The sequence below is a fragment of the Micromys minutus genome (genome assembly GCF_963924665.1).
Source record: "Micromys minutus genome assembly, chromosome: 25".
In the NCBI taxonomy this organism is placed as follows: Eukaryota; Metazoa; Chordata; class Mammalia; order Rodentia; family Muridae; genus Micromys; species Micromys minutus.
The window spans coordinates 1569162-1585203 of record NC_137960.1 but is presented as its reverse complement, the minus strand read 5'-3'; the positions used below and the strand labels follow the sequence as shown (position 1 = coordinate 1585203).

Sequence of the window (16042 nt, the reverse complement as noted above, 5' to 3'; positions counted from 1 at the left end):
CGCCATGGCCCCCGCGCTGCTGCTGGTTCCCGCGGCCCTCGCCTCCTTCATCCTGGCCTTTGGCACCGGAGTGGAGTTCGTGCGCTTCACCTCCCTGAGGCCGCTGCTTGGAAGGGACCCGGAGTCTGGCGGTCCGGGTGAGCCGCAGGGATCCAGGGCGAGCTGAAGCGGAGAGGAGGAGCCGGAGCAGCGTGACGAGGGCGGGGCGTGGAAACAAATGACAGGGAAACCGCCAAAGCTGGGAGGCGCCGCTGGGAAGGGAGCCGAGGATAAATCAGAAACTCCAAGATTAGTCCTGTGCTGAAAGCTGGGAGCGAAGACTGACAGAGTATGGGCGGGGGTGGGGGTAGGATTTTGTAGGGAGAAGCAGAGAAAGGTAAACAGGGGACGCTAGAAAACCGCGGACAGCAAGCTGTGGTAGCTCACACCTACTTTTGGAGGGGCAGAGGTAACTGGATCTCTGGATTGAAGGTCTATCTACTGATTTCAAGGCCTGATCTGAGCGGGGGCAATGTATGTAGAGAGACCCTCTCTCGGAAAAACAAAAGCAAGTAAGAAAAACCACACCAAAGATGATTTTCCCAGCCTCCTTGCTTGATTGTGTGTGTGTGTGTGTGTGAATATATATGGAATGTTTGCTTGCACTCCTGTGTGCAAGTGCAGACAACCTTGAGTGTCTATTCTCTGGAGCCAACCACCTTCTTTTTTTAGACGGGGGTCTTACTATGTATCCCCAGCTGGCTTGGAACTCAGAGGCCCACACGCCTCTGCCTCCCACATATTCTTGGGCCATAGTTTTTCATGGAGACTTGAGGCATACCAATGAGGTTAGATAGGTTCCCTGGAACTGGGGTTCTAGATGGTTGTGAGCTTCCATGTGGATGTTGAGGACCAAGCTGCACCCTCACAGCAGGTGTTGTTAACCACCAAGCCTCTCTGGGAGATTCTTTCTGTCCTTGCCTTTCCAGCACTAAGATTACAGGAACACACCCATCATGCTGGGCTTTTTGTAGGGTTGCTGGGGCTTTTGTAGAACTGAGATCCTCAGGCTTATAGAACTACATGGACTGAGTCATCTCCCCAGCCCTCCCACCTTGGTTTTAAGAGTAACCCTACCTGCATTCTCCTAAGAGCCTTCTATCCCAGGAGGAGACCTAGGGAAGATGGAAGATTGAAGGAAAAGGAGAGTAAACTGGGCATGGCCTTTACAGGATCTTGAAAGCACCCGGGGTGTGGCATAGGGCTCCAAAAGATGTGGGTAGGGGGAATGTCCTAGCCATCTTAACTGGCCTTTTGTCCTTTCCCTTCCCAACTCCCTCAGATGCCCGCCACGGGTGGGTGGCTGCCCTGCAGGACCGAAGTATTCTTGCCTCCTTGGCTTGGGATCTGTGTCTTCTGCTACTGTTTGTGGTACAGCACAGCCTCATGGCGACAGAGGCAGTGAAGGCGTGGACATCCCGGTACTTTGGCGTCCTTCAGAGGTCGCTTTATGTGGCGTGCACCGCCCTGGCCTTGCAGGTATGAGGCCTGGCCAAGGGAGACTGGAGGACAGAGCTCAGCCTCTCCACTCCTCCTGGGCATATACCCCCCTCTAATCAGGAAAGGTGTATCTATTCCACATTCCCCAGCACACTTAGAGTCTCACCCTTGCAACATTGTTCCTGTTTTATGGCTTCAGATCTGAATTCCTCCCCAGTTCTTATCACAACCTCCGGTTTGTCTTCCAGTTGGTCTTCTTGGATGTTTGGCATAGGCTAGTTTGGTGATTCTCCACCAGCCCCCATCCCATGCAGACTGTAAAAATCCTGTAGAGGGATGGGTCATCTTCATGTCCTTGGGACCCCACTCAGAACCCTCCACGTGGTAAAGATTTACTGTTGCTACCTGGCCGAAAGAGTCATAGGCTATTATGGGGCAAGGAAACCACTGGTATGCCCAGCCTTTCATCTTTCCCCAGTTGGTGATGCGGTACTGGGAGACTACACCCAGAGGCCCGGTGTTGTGGGAGGCTCGGGCTGAGCCGTGGGCCACCTGGGTGCCTCTCCTCTGCTTTGTGCTCCACGTTGTTTCCTGGCTCCTCATCTTCAGCATCCTTCTGGTCTTTGACTATGCTGAACTGATGGGCCTCAAACAGGTGAGAATCCCATACCCGGACCTGAGACCTATGTCTGATAGTCTCTCCTTCCCATACTCTTGACTTCTCTTAGCTTTGTAGTCCCTTGCCTTCTTTTATGATCATTTTCCTTCAGCTTGCTTTCCAAAGGCTAGTAACTGTAGATTGCCTGGGCTTGAGATGACTTCTGGACCAGAGAGACCTGTGTTGGGGTGGAGTCTCAGAAGGGTCCGATTTCTAATACAGCGGCGGTGCCAGATAGGAAGAGGACAAAGGCAACTCAGAAAGAGGGTTTGACTTTGATTTCCATGATGTTCTGTCTTCTAGGTTTACTACCATGTGCTCGGACTGGGCGAGCCCCTGTCTCTGAAGTCTCCTCGGGCTCTAAGACTCTTTTCTCACCTTCGACATCCAGTGTGTGTGGAACTGCTGACAGTGCTATGGGTGGTTCCTACCTTGGGCACAGATCGCCTCCTCCTGGCTCTTCTCTTCACCCTCTACCTGGGCTTGGCTCACGGGCTTGACCAGCAAGATCTCCGATACCTTCGGTCTCAACTACAAAGAAAACTCCAGCTCCTCTCTAGACCCCAGGATGGGGAAACAGAGTGAGGAGCTAGTTCTGAGCCCTGTGCTTCCTCCCACCTCAGAATCAAATCCCTTAGGGTCCAGGCAGCATTCGCTTCAGACCAGAGGTTGGAAGTCATGCTCTAAAGGAGCTGACTTTTCTCCTTGAGAACTCAGCTCCAGAGTCCTGAACTAGATTCAGAGCTTCCACCACTGGTCTTCCGCCTCTGCTTCTCAACAACCAAGAATGTTGCAAAACTCACGAGGCTCCTTTTTTCTTAGAGCATGGCCTCCACACACACAGGGTCAGCCTTGAGCACACACACTCCTGGAACAGTTATTGGCTCTGCACCTCAGGGATTTCCTTCCATGTTTCCACTTCAAGGAGCTATGTCGGGGCCTATCTGAAAGTTTGTAGATAGTGGCTCTTTTATACAGCGGCTGTAGTTCCTCCCCACTCCTGCCTTAGTTTCTCCACCTCCTCAGGTCCTGCCCTACAGCTCCGTGGTACATCTCCTATAGCGATGTCTTCCATTTTTAACTCGGGTTGACTCAGGGCCCCCTGCTCTCCCAACAGATAGGCGCTGCAGAAAAAATAAAATAAAAATTTATACATATGATATCCAGTTGTCCATGACTCTCAAGACGGAGGACCAATTGTGGGAAGCAAGATGAGACCAAGTTTTTGTGGCAATAGCCAAGCACTCTAGTACGGAGATCGCTGGGCTGGGGCCACACCCCATGGACCCGCCCCATATCTCAGTCGTCCAGTCCTGTTCCCCTCCAAATATTACAGTTTCTCCAAGTATAGATCAGGGAACCCGTGGGAGACAGAATAATTCTCTGGGAGGGGAGCGAACTCCCAAAGCCATTTGCCTCAGACCCTAGGGCCTGGCAGCCGCCTTCTCTGCCACAGTAACAAAGACTGGCCAGGGAAAGAAAAAGCGTGGGGAGGAGCGGCGAGAGATGGGAAGGGCGGGTCCGACTCCAAGCAGCTGCCGCTTCCTCCCCATGTCCCTTAGGGGGCCTGAGTCACGGGCCGCCGCCCCGGGTCGGCCAGCTGGAGCAGTGGGTCTGGACACCCTGCTTCTCCAGGGCTGCAAGGAAGGAAGTGGGTGAAGGTCTCCGGAGACAGACAACGAAGAGCGAGGGGATTGCCACGGCAGGAGAGAAGTCCCACCAGAGTCCCACGCGGGAAGGAGGGCAGCGAAGCCCCGCCCTTCGCCGGGCTCCTCCCTGCGCCCCCTTCCCTCGCCCCATTGTCCGTAGACAAAGCGGTCGTCGCCCCCGCCTGGCCCCCTGTCTGCGTCTCAGTCCCACCTCCTAGGCTCCCTCTTCCCTCCTCCTCTGTTTCCCTCCCTCCCTCCGGATCTCCCTTCGCGTCTCTCCTCCTCTTCCTCTCTCCAGACGCCTGACTCCACTGCACCTCCTCCTAGGGACCCCGAGGCGTGTAAGTTGACTGTGGGGCTCCCACTTTAAGGGAAGTGCCTCCTGGCTCCAGATCTCCCCTGGAGTGCCTCCTCTTTGTGCAGATTGTCCATTCAGTTCCCTCGGGTGCACTGCCCACTGCATCAAGGTCCCCTGAGAGTTCGGTCCCCTGTTGGGGGACAGCAGAGGCATGATGCGAGTCCTCGTCGCGCCCGTGTTCTGGGGTGTATCTGGTGGGGAGACTGGCGTGATTGTAGGGACTGGACGCGAGTGGACGCCAGGGTTCTGGGAATGCATATAGGCTGCACACTTGCTCTGGTACCAAAAGTCCCGAGGAGGGTATTTCCCCTGACCCGCCTCGGGGGCGGGATAGGCAGTGGGGTGGGGGCCGGACTGAGGGGCGGGGCCGAGCGCCGCCGGGAAGGCAGCCCGGACCTGCGGGGGGGCCCGCGCGCAGAGGCGCCGGCGCCCTTGCCGGTTTCCCGGTCTCCCCTTCTCCCTTGGACCTCTGCTCTCCACATCTATCCTCACCTTCTCACATCCCGTCCTACCTCCTCGCCCCTCGCCTGCTGCTTCCCGTTCTTCCCATTTATCTCCCCTAGGCACCGGGGAGACAGTCTCGACTGAAGCCCCTGCTCCTCCGGCTTCTCGCGCTCTCCTGCTCTTCCTTGCCTCCCTTTTTCAGATCTTAGGGACGGTCTGGTGCCCACAAACCCCAGTCTGGTTCTGCCCCTGCCCGGAATCTCGACTCTTCCTCTTCCATTATCCCCACCCCCAACTTGGCACCCGGCTTTTCTCTTCACTTTTTCAGTTCCTGACTCTTTTGCTCTCCCTCCTCTCACAGCCTTCCTCTGTCTTCATTCTTAACTCCACTGTCCCTCTCTGTCCTGTCCCTTCCCGGATCACTTCCTCCCCCACCCCCATTCTCATTCTCCGGGATTCTCTGAAGTTTACCCTTCCTCTTCCTGTCCCCCAATACTCTCTCCTTCACTTCTAGCGACCATGACCGCTATCCCAGATTGGAAGCTACAGTTGCTAGCTCGGCGGAGGCAGGAGGAGGCAGCGGTTCGTGGCCGTGAGAAAGCAGAACGGGATCGCTTGTCCCAGATGCCAGCCTGGAAGCGAGGAATCCTGGAACGACGCAGAGCCAAGTTGGGCCTGCCTCCTGGAGAGGGGAGCCCTGTGCCTGGAAATGCAGAGGCCGGACCTCCAGACCCAGATGAATCTGCTGTCCTTTTGGAGGCTATTGGGCCAGTACATCAGAACCGATTCATCCAACAGGAGCGACAGCGGCAGCAGCAGCAGCAGCAGCAGCAGCAGCAGCAGCAGCAGCAGCAGCGAAACGAGGTGCTTGGTGATAGGAAAGCTGGGCCTCTGGAGGCTCTAGAACGGAGATCAAGTCCTGGTAATTTAAGAGATCAGAGTCCTAAGGGAAGAGAGTCAAGAGAAGAGAGGCTAAGTCCCAGAGAGGCCAGAGATAGGAGGCTAGTGATAGGGGGAGCCCAAGAGTCAAGTTCGAGGTCTTTGGAGACTCAAGACTGGAGGCTGAGCCCAGCAGAGGCCAGAGACCTGAGTTCCAAACCAGCAGAGACTCAGAAGTGGAGGCTGAGTCCTGGGGAAACTCCAGAGGAGAGTCTGAGATTAGCAGGGTCTGGGGATCACAGTCCCAAGAGAAAAGAAGTATTGGAAAGCAGACTGAGTCCTGGAGAGTCTGGCGACCAGAAGGCCAGCCTGACAGAGGCCAATAAATGGAATCTTGACTCAAGAGAACCCCAGAAACAGAGCTTGATACAGCTGGAGGCCACAGAGTGGACGCTGAAGTCAAGCGAAGAGAGAAAAGACTGCTTGGAGGAGTGTGGGAGAGAGGAAGAGAAACTGCGTTCAGGGATTGTCCCAGATCAGTCTCCGGTGACGAAGGTTCAAGACACCACCTCTAGAGAAGTGGAGACTGCTGAGCAGAGGCCTTCTGAAGGCTGGAAATGGACCCTAAACTCTGGGAAGGCTCGAGAACGGACACCTTGGGACACAGAGACGCAAACTCAGAAGCCAGATCCTCCAGCATCTTCAGAGAAGCACCGGGGACCTTCTGGTGTGGAGGCTGAAGGGGAGGCTGAGAAAGAGGAGGCGGGGGCTCAGAGCAGGCCTCTGAGAGCCCAGCAGAACCTCTGCTCTGGGCCCTCCCCCCTCCCACCAGAGCACTCTGGGACGGAAGGCTCCAGACAGCAGGAAGAGGAAGCGGCAGAACCCCAGCCCCCAACACCAGCCCCTCTGTCTCCCCTACCCTCGGCCCCAACTGCCCCCCAACCCTCTGGGGATCCCCTCATGAGCCGTCTGTTCTATGGGGTGAAACCAGGACCGGGGGTAGGGGCCCCCCGCCGCAGTGGACACACCTTCACTGTCAACCCACGGAGGTGCGTGCCCCCTGCCAGCCCAGCCCCTCCAGTCAATCCTGCAGCACCTGATGCTGCAGGGACTGGATCTGGGAAGAAGCGGTACCCAACTGCAGAGGAGATCTTGGTGCTGGGGGGCTACCTCCGTCTCAGCCGTAGCTGCCTTGTCAAGGGGTCCCCTGAAAGACATCACAAACAGGTAAAAGAGCTCCCATGTTTGACTGGGTAGAAGTCTCTTTCTAGTTCTGACTGGATGGCTTTTTTATATGCGTGCGCCTCTTCTTTTTATTCCTGCCAACTCTCTTCCTCCTCCTGCACACACCCTTTCTCCCGGTAACCTTCCTTTGCCACTCATTGTGGAGCCCAAGGATTCTGTCCTGCACTCAACTGTTGTGTTGGGGTGTGTTCACCATAGCACTTTCTTTACTCGCTCTCCCACCCCCCCCCTTTTTTTCTTTTGGGTTTTTGACCCAGTTAAACCCTTCTGGTAAGATAGAAGAGATAGCCACCCGTGAAGGCACAGTGAAAATAACCGGGGGGGGGGGGGGTACAGAGAATGCAGAAGGAGAAGTTCAGGGAAGTTGGAATGAAGGTCTCAGCCCCAAGAAAGAGGGGTCAGAACTAAAGAGGACATCCTAGAACAGAGGCGGAGGTGCGGTGGGGTGATGGAACAGAGCTGGTTGAAGTGGGAAGAGTTTAGACCCCAAGTCAGCCCCCACTCCCCACAAGAAGAGGCCATTTGAAGTGGGTGACCTCAGGGTTGCCTACCCCTCCCCCCAACTGGGCAAATGGTAGACAGTGCTTCCTTCTCTCTGGGGACAAGAAAAGCCTTCTCTTCCAAAATATACCAGTCCCTTCCCCCCTCTTTCCTCCCTGGGTTTCCCCTCCCCCTACAGAACTGGCTCAGCCTCGGTTTTTCCCCTCTGTTCCTGCTACCCTGGCCTCTCCCTCCCCTGGGGTAAAAAAAAGAGAGAGAGAGAAAGAGAAGTTCATTTGCACTGGGCTGCGAGCTGCTGACTGGTCCAAGCACTGAGAGTTGGGGGCAGGGGTGGGGCTGAGGCCAACAGAGGGTCAGAGGTTAGACTGAAATTCAGACATGCAAGGAAGCACTGGACAGGGTAACTATTCCCTCTGGCTCTGGCCCAACGCCTTCCTAACATGCACCAATAGTCTTCCTGAGTGAAAAAAATCTCTGAGCAGAGAGTGCTACAATCAGATGCCTCAGACCAGAAGGTTCTCCACCCAGCACATGTCTTCCCAAGGCCTGGCAAACCTTACCCTTCTTTCATGTAAATGTGTGTGTGTGTGTGTGTTCAGTATCAATAGGCAACCAAGAGGACCGAAGATCAGGGCTAAGCCAGGGAGTCATTTGGTTCCCCCAGTCTTTTTGTTGCCAGCTCATCTTTTGTTTTAAATTCATGTACAAAGTATCCGTTTCATTATCTAGTCTTGAACCTGACTTTTGTTCCCGACTCTGCCCCGGCTACTATTGGTTCTCTCTTCTCAGGACTGGGCGGATGGAAAGGACTGAGGACAGGAAATTCTCTTAGGGTGAGGTGTTCAGAAAAGTCACTTCCTACTGAGGCTGGCTTGTGACTTTGGGGAATGAGCAGAGAGGGAGGCACAAGGCTTTGTGGCTCAAACCTAGGAACCATCTGGGGGGAAGCCAGGGAGCCTAGTGCAGAGCGGAACCTGTGCTGGTGACTGTACCTAGGTCATCCAGTAGGAGGGGCGGAAGCAGACCTTCCAAACAGGAAGCCTGGGGTGGGGGCCCGGAAGGTTGGTGGCACTGAGTGGGAACACAGGGCCCAGGCCCCGAAAGAACTGTGCTCAGGATGTGGTGAGAGAATCAGGAAGCGGCTACACTGAGGTGGGGGTGGGGAGGAGGCCGAACAGTTCCCTAGACCCGACCATCTTCCTCACCCTCACCTCTCAGTCTGTACTGCCTCAGCAAGGGTCACTGTGCCTTGCTTTGGCATATCCATCCCAATCATTACCTCTATCTCTCACTTTTCCTAAACAGTTCCTTTTCTGGCTACGTCTTTCAAACCTATGCCAGCCATCATGAGAGAAGCCATCCCAGTCCTGAGGCTGGGAGGGGCTGTAGCTGGTGTTCTCCCCCAGCATCCTCTCTGGCTGGAGACCTGCCCCTCCTTCCCCGGCCCCCTGGTGACCTTATATAGCTGATGAGAGGATCTAGTGAGTCACTTCCCTCTCTGCCCCCCCAATTCTGGTTATGCATTCCTAAGAAGCTCAGTCAGAAGCCAAGCTGTGCCGCTGTGCCGCGGGGGGGGGGGGGGGGGGGGGGAGTGGGAACAGAGACCTAGACACTGAAGTCGATGGAGTGGATAAGATGAATTCCTTCACAGGTCAGATGATAGTAAGAAGAAAGGATGAGCTGAAAATTTGGCTTAATCTGTCAACAGAACCAGTAAGGGCCCCTTTCCAGATACTGCGGTTTGAACCATCAGCATTTTCTGTAGCCTCGGTTCCCAGTTGAGATCTTCGCTGATGTTCAGACAGACCCTTATCTTATGAAGTGTGGCAACTGTGTGTATGGATAGTTGGTACACTCGGCCTTCTGCACCAACGGTTATTCTTGATTTCAAACAAGCACAGGCCAAAAGTATTCAAGACCCTTCAGGCTGGTGGCTTAGACTTGAAATTCCATCTATGGATGTCAAGTTCAAAGCCAGCCTAGTCTGCTTAGTCAGCTCTAGTCTTAGAGATAAAACGTAGAACTAGAGAGACATGGCACAGTCTTTAAGAGCACTTGCTGTCCTTGCAGGGAACCTGGGTTTAGGTCCCAGCACCTATATAACCCTTCACCCCAGTTTCAGGGTATCTGATGCCCTCTTCTGGCCCTCTTAGGTACTGCATGTACATGGTGCATTTATGCACAGGCAAAACGCCAATAATAATAATAATAATAATAAGCCTGAAGGTACATGGGAGGAGGACCTGTGTAAGTCCTATGCAGTGCCATCCATTTTATATAAGGGACTTTAGCACACTGGCATTTTGTATGAAGAGATCTTACTACAGACTCCTCCAAGATATTGGGGGGCGGTGTCCTCTGTAGTGGATTAGAAGTGGGTGAGTGATTATGGAAATATTGGTACGAGGGTGCATGTACAAAGATCAGGACAGGGCTGGAGAGATGGCTCAGTGGGTAAGGGCACTGACTGCTATTCCACAGGTCCTGAGCTCAATTCCCAGCAACCACATGGTGGCTCACAACCATCTGTAATGGGATCTAATGCCCTATAGATAGAAAAATATCATAGAGCAGGATGCAGATGTGTTCAGAAGTGGCAGCTTCTGAACAGGATGCTCTGGAGGCAGAAGCAAATCACCCTGTTGCATTTGCTTAGGCCTTGGATTTTGTTCAAAGCAAGATGAAATGACCCGTTGCAGAATGTCGGGTGCTGGTAATGGTGTGTGCCTTTAATCTTAGCATTCAGGAGGCAGAGGCCAGCCTGGTCTACCCAGCCAGATCCAGGAAGCTAGGGCTACACAAAGAGAAACACTGTTAGAAAAAGGAGGCGGAGGAGAAGGGGAAAGAGGAGTTAGAAGAGGAGGATGAGCAGAAGCAGCTGCAACTACTGCAAAATTGGGACCTAAGGAGTGACAGGCTTGGGTACCTTTTTCCTTAGGAACCAAGTTGCCCCCCCATTCAGCCCCTCGAAACCATGCTGTAGATCACATGGGGGCTCTGGGACACTGGGCCACAGATGTCCTGGACAGATCATCCGAATCCCCCTCTCTTTGTCTTCCTAAACCCTTAGGATTGCAGAGTTAATCTCACTGTGTCCCAGAGCGCCTTAGGAGGGCAAAGGGGAAGGACGCTGAAGACAGCCTGTTGGGGGATGGATTTCTAGCTCTCTCTGTTTTTGTGGGTACCCTATGTCCTCCTCTCCATATCTCTACCCAGTGTTTGCCTGAACTTTGCTCTTTCCTTGTCAGTTCACCAGTTGCATAGTCCATGGACTTTCTGTATGTTGAACATCCCTTGTGGCTCATCTAGATCTTTCTGTTGTCTGGATGCCCATCTTGCTCCAGGCTGTTTTGTTGGTTTTAAATACATCTTCCGCACAGCAATGAAGGACTAGCAGTGAAGACCAGAGACCCTGGTTCTGCCTTAAAGACAGAGTCTCTATGGAGATCAGGCTGGCCTCAGATTGGTCACCTGACTCCATCTGAATGTCAGCTCTTAATTTCTTTTATTTCACATGCATCGGTGTTCTCCTTGCGTGTGTGTCTCCGTGAGGGTGCCTGAGCCTCTGGAACTGCCGTTACAGACAGTTGTGAGCTGCCACGTGGATGCTGAGAACTGAACCCAGGTCCTCTGGCAGAGCAGCCGGTGCTCCTAACCCCTGAGCCATCTCTCCAACTCCTCACCCCCTTTTTTATTTAGACAGAATTTGATATACATGGAAGGCTGGCCTGGAACTTGGTATAATCCTCCTGCCTCATCTCTTGAATGCTGAAATTGCTACTGTGAGGCACCACACCTAGCTTTTTGGGGTGGGTTTTTTGTTTGTTTTGTTTTTTGTTTGGTTGGGTTTTTGTTTGTCTGTTTGATTTTTGCATGAATGGGGTGGGGTGTGGAAAGACACCTGACATAACACCCTGTGGGGGTCAGAAGTTCCAGAGAGGCCTGGCTGCGATCTCTCTCACCCCTGAGCCAGTGTCTCACCAACCTGTACACGTGCACACTGTACGTGTGCCTGGAGCCTGCAGAGGGCGTCAGGTCGTGTTTCCCGGAACCACAGTTACAGATGGTTGTGAGTGCTGGGAACTGAACCTAGCTCCTCTGCAAGAGCAGCGAGTGCTGGTAAACACTGAGCCATCTTTCCAGCCTCTAAGTGCTGTCTTGAATGATGCCATTAGAAGGAAGAATCAAGATGTAAGGGAAAGCGGAAGCCCCGAATAGGTGGAAGGGGAGGTCTGCGGGGTACCTCAGGTCAGCCCCTCGCCACTTGCCTCTGCTCTCAGCCCTCCCTGGGGTCCTCTAGTAATGAACTTGTCTCCTCTTCCCTCTCTTCCTCCTCTCAGCTCAAGATCTCCTTTAGTGAGACAGCCCTGGAGACCACGTACCAATACCCTTCGGAGAGCTCCATACTGGAGGATCTAGGCCCGGAGCCTGAGGCCCCCATTGCCCCCTTAGCAACCCAGCCTGACGATGACGAGGAGGAGGAAGAGGAAGAGTTGCTTCTGCAGCCAGGGCTCCAGGGAGGGCTTCGCACCAAGGCCTTAATTGTGGGTAAGTGGCTGCAGCGAGGTTGGCGGAGAGCGCCCCCTGGTGTCCGTGGCGTGGTGGTACTTTGAACGGGCTTGGCCCAATTTGCTCCATCTGCTGATTCCTGAAAGCCAAGTACACATGGAGTCTCCAGATTTCAAAATCAGAACTTGCTCGTTATCCAGATCTCGAATCTAGCCTGGAGTTTGAATTCAAGCTTGTCTGTTGTTTAGGTGTGATCCTGAACTAATCCGAGCTCGGTTTCCATTTTCCTTATGTGGGGTGTGCATGCCCGCACTCTGGGATCCGCTCCAAGGCTGCGAGCCTGCTAGGCTAGTGCCCTCCTGCCGATCGGTATCTCCAGCCTTCATTGATCACTCTTTAAAATAAAGTTAACCATTGTGTCCTGGGCCTCGGGGTAAGATAGCTGCACTGAGCTGAGAATGGTGACTCGTGCCTGTAATCCTGTGGCTAATCGGAGGTAGATCAGACTGGTCTACACAGTGAGTTCCCGGCATCCTGGACCATACAGACCGATACCCCCTCTAAAACGAACAAGCAAAACGTTATGTGCCCTGCCTTAATTCCAACAAAAAAATTGATAATAGTAAGTACTTCCTGAAGTTGTTGGAAGACTTAAATAGCTTTTGTAAAGCACCAAGGACCTAGCTGGGTATTAAATTACTTCTCCTTTGCTGAGATGATTGCGAAATTAAGCCAGATGCCTAGCACAGAATCCAGATCGCTGTGACAGGCCCACATCCAACACCTTACAAAGACTTCTCTTCATTTTTAAAGATTTATTTATTTTATGAGTAGACTGTTACTGTCCTCAAATGCACCAGTAGAGGGCACCAGATCCCAGATGGTTGTGAGCTACCATGTGGTTGCTGGGAATTGAACTCAGGACCTCTGGAAAAGCAGTCAGTGCTCTTGACAGCTGAGCCATCTTTCCAGTCCACACAAAGCCTTTTTTTTATACCAGCCTTTCTTCAGTTCCGGGACGCATGGGGAGGCTGGAGCCTCTCCACTTCTCTGGCTTGATCACCTCTTTTCCTGCAGATGAGTCCTGCCGGCGGTGACCATCTTCCAGTTTGGGCACATACCTCGATCCTTCCCGTACCTGAAGATTCTGGAGTCTGGATGATTCAGAGCCGACAGACCTGGCAATGAGCCTGCCTGGCAGGGAAGCGTAACAAGCATATTCCTACTCGCTTTTCCCATCCCCTTTCTGGGGCAGAGCCAGTAGCCTAAATTTACCCCTAACCCAAGGTTCCCCGTGGGTGGAGCATCTTTGAGCTAAGAGTAAGCATCAAGTCCTGGGCTGGAACTCAGACTTTATCTGGAATTGAGTTGGAGCACCTCCAGCCCCACAAGCCTTCCTTAATGCTGAGCCACACCCAGGGATCCCGCTCCATCCACAAACACCCCTTTTCTAGGTCACTACCCCTTTGTTTACAGCTTCCTTCTCTCTTGATCACAGCCTGGTTTACATACCCACTAGCTCCGAGTCCCACCTGCAAAGTCCCAGGTTTACAAGCCATGTCTACCCATGGAGCCCCTGTGGGGACCCTCCACCTTCTCTTTCCTTCCTTGAGAGTTACTTGGGAAGGTGTGTAGCCTTCTTCAACTTTGCTCAGTATTACTGTGCCTCGGTTTACCCCCCCCCCAAGAGGGAAGCCTGGGGATCCTAACCCTGAACCCTATGAAAGTTATTTAATTCTGTTCCTCCACGTGGTTCATATTGAATTGAATTGCAGTGTGGGGGCGCTAAGGAGGTGCTTTGCTTCTCCCTATTGCTCCTTTGTCAGCCGCCAGATTTGTTTCATTTTTGTAACTTTCCGTAATAAAATGGAGCTCTTTTCAACTCTCTTGCTGCCTTTCTTTCTTTGTTTCTTTTTAAGAAAGATTTTCTTTCTTTTGTTTCTTTTTAAAAAAGATTTTGTTTATTTCATGTATGTGAGTACACTGTAGCTATCTTTAGACACCAGAAGAGGGCATCAGATCCCATTACAGATAGATGGTTGGGAGCCTCCATGTGGTTGCTGGGAATTGAGCTCAGGACCTGTGGAAGAACTGGAACTCAGTGCTCTTGACCATGGAGCCGTCCATCTCTAGAGCCTTTCTTTTAAAATTCTCCATTATTTTCATTTTATGAGTATTTTCCCTGTATGTATGTCTATGCACCACCCTAGTTCCTGGTGTCTCTGGAGGGTTTAAAAAAGGCATCAGACCCCCTCGAACACAAGTACAGATGCTTGTGAGTTTTCCTCTGGGTGCTGGGAATCAAACTTGCCTCTTCCAGAAGAGTACCAGTGCTCTTAACCGCTGAGCCATCTCTCTAGCCCCTTCCCTAATTATGTTTTGCCCACTTCCAGCTTTTCATCACCCTACCACCAATATTTATTTGTTTGTTTGTTTATTGGTGAGAGTATGTCTTAATGTGTAGACCTGGATAGCTTGCAGCTTACAAGTAGAACAGGGTGGCTTGGGACTCACAGATCTTTCTGCCCATGTTTCCTGAGGGCAGAAATTAAAAATTTACACCACCACATCCAGCTTAAAAAGGAAGTCTTTTAAAAAGACAGGACAGGGGCTGAAGAGATGGCTCAGCAGTTTAAGAGTTACTTGTTCTTGCTGAGGCCCAGATTTCACTCCCAGCACACACATAATGGTTCACAACCCTCTAACTCCCAATCCAGGGTACCAGACTGTTGCAGTAAATATTAAAAAAATATAAATTAGTTTATTTCTTTATCGGCCCTGAGGTCTCACTCCTCAGGCTTGACCCTGATACGGAGCCGTGGGAACCTCTGTTGCTCGGTCTGAGCCGCCCTCATAGCCCAACCCTGTCCTCAAAACTCCCTTCCCTTGGTGGTCTTCCTCTGCCTGCCTTCCACCTCCATCCCGGGTGTTCTTTACCCCAAAACTCAACACAAACACAACTCTACCACCCGATAGCTTTTCATACAGGTTTATATATTCAACTCTCAATCCACACACCCTCTATACAACAAGATTACATCAAATAGACAAAAATACAAACTGCCCTTCTGTATGAGATACTAGACCTACAAAATCCTTAATGTTCATAGCTATTTAACGACAATTAATATCACCTGGGTCTAGCTGGTCCTTGGGAACCTCCATCTAGCCACGACCTTCACCCTCCTCATCCTCTGACCTCTGAGCTCTCTCCTCTCTCTGCCTCCATTACCCTGCTCAGTCACTGGCTTTCCTTTATTTTACTTATTAAAATGGGAAGGTTCAGATGATGTCACCTCTTGAGTAGGAGACTAGGCAGCGAATTAACATTAAAATACAAACAGCTTCAGGGCGATCTACACCAGACATTTTATTTTAATAGTACAGAATAGAGTTTATTCAGGGTATGGGGAAGGGAATTAAGAGGGTAGTAGGGGCAGAGAGAAGAGGGATAGAGAAGCAGAAGCCGGCCATGGGCTATGAGCATGTGGAGAGAGATGGGGGAAGAGAATGGGTAGAGGAGGGGTAAAGGGGAGAGCAAAGAGCAGGAACACAAGAGAGCAGAACCAGACATTTTTTTGACCTTCCTGGTCACCAGGCACACATGGCACACAGATAAGTGAACAACACATTTATTCACAAAACAAATCATTTAAACCCCAACACTATGGAAGCAGAGAAAGGCAGAGCACTGAGTTAAAGACCAGCCTGGTATCTACTGAGTTCCACGACAGCCAGGGATGCACAGAAGAATCCTGTCCCAGCAAACATAAAATATGTAAATATATAAAAATCACATATATATGATTCATATTGATATATACATGTCACTACCAAAACAACAGGAAAGATGGAGTCTCCACATGTCCTCTTTCATTTTTTTAATCAATTAATTTATTTAATGTATGTGAGTATATTGTTACTCTCTTCAGACACACCAGAAGAGGGCGTCAGATCCCATTACAAATGGTTGTGAGTCACCATGTGGTTGCTGGGAATTGAACTCAGGACCTCTGGAAGAGCAGTCAGTGATCTTAACCACTGAGCCACCTCTCCAGCCCAAGTTGGGATCTCTTGGGGTTGTTTGGCCTCAATTATCCAAAGATGAACAACTTCAGTCATGCACCATTCTGTCCACTTAGGTGCCTAGATCTGAGCAGATATAACTTATGGCATCTGTCATCAGTAGAAATACCAACAGCAGAGACAGAAATATCCAAGTCACACTTTATTCAGAGAGCTTGCATCTGACCAGGCAGTGGATCCTAAAATAACTGCCTCCCAGCTTCCCTCCAGCCGCAGGCTTTATAGAAAGTGGAG

At 51.8% G+C, this 16042-nt stretch overlaps 2 protein-coding genes across 3 annotated transcripts; both read left to right on the top strand.

The window, feature by feature from the left end:
- On the top strand, positions 1-3218 carry NRM (nurim). Its single transcript, XM_080938087.1, has 4 exons — positions 1-137; positions 1322-1518; positions 1958-2134; positions 2441-3218. The coding sequence occupies exons 1-4, from the start codon at positions 5-7 to the stop codon at positions 2720-2722; spliced, it is 789 nt and encodes a 262-aa protein (XP_080794213.1). The 5' UTR covers positions 1-4; the 3' UTR covers positions 2723-3218.
- A 540-nt stretch (positions 3219-3758) lies between these two features.
- On the top strand, positions 3759-13549 carry PPP1R18 (protein phosphatase 1 regulatory subunit 18). Of its 2 annotated transcripts, XM_080938049.1 has the most exons (4): positions 3759-4127; positions 5103-6694; positions 11554-11761; positions 12800-13549. In XM_080938049.1, exons 2-4 carry the CDS (start codon positions 5108-5110, stop codon positions 12817-12819), a joined length of 1815 nt encoding a protein of 604 aa, XP_080794175.1. In that variant the 5' UTR covers positions 3759-4127; positions 5103-5107; the 3' UTR covers positions 12820-13549. The 2 variants fall into 2 exon arrangements, with proteins under 2 accessions (XP_080794175.1, XP_080794174.1); XM_080938048.1 differs by lacking the exon at positions 3759-4127 and having other exon boundaries at positions 4604-6694.
- The last annotated feature ends 2493 nt before the right edge of the window (positions 13550-16042 follow it).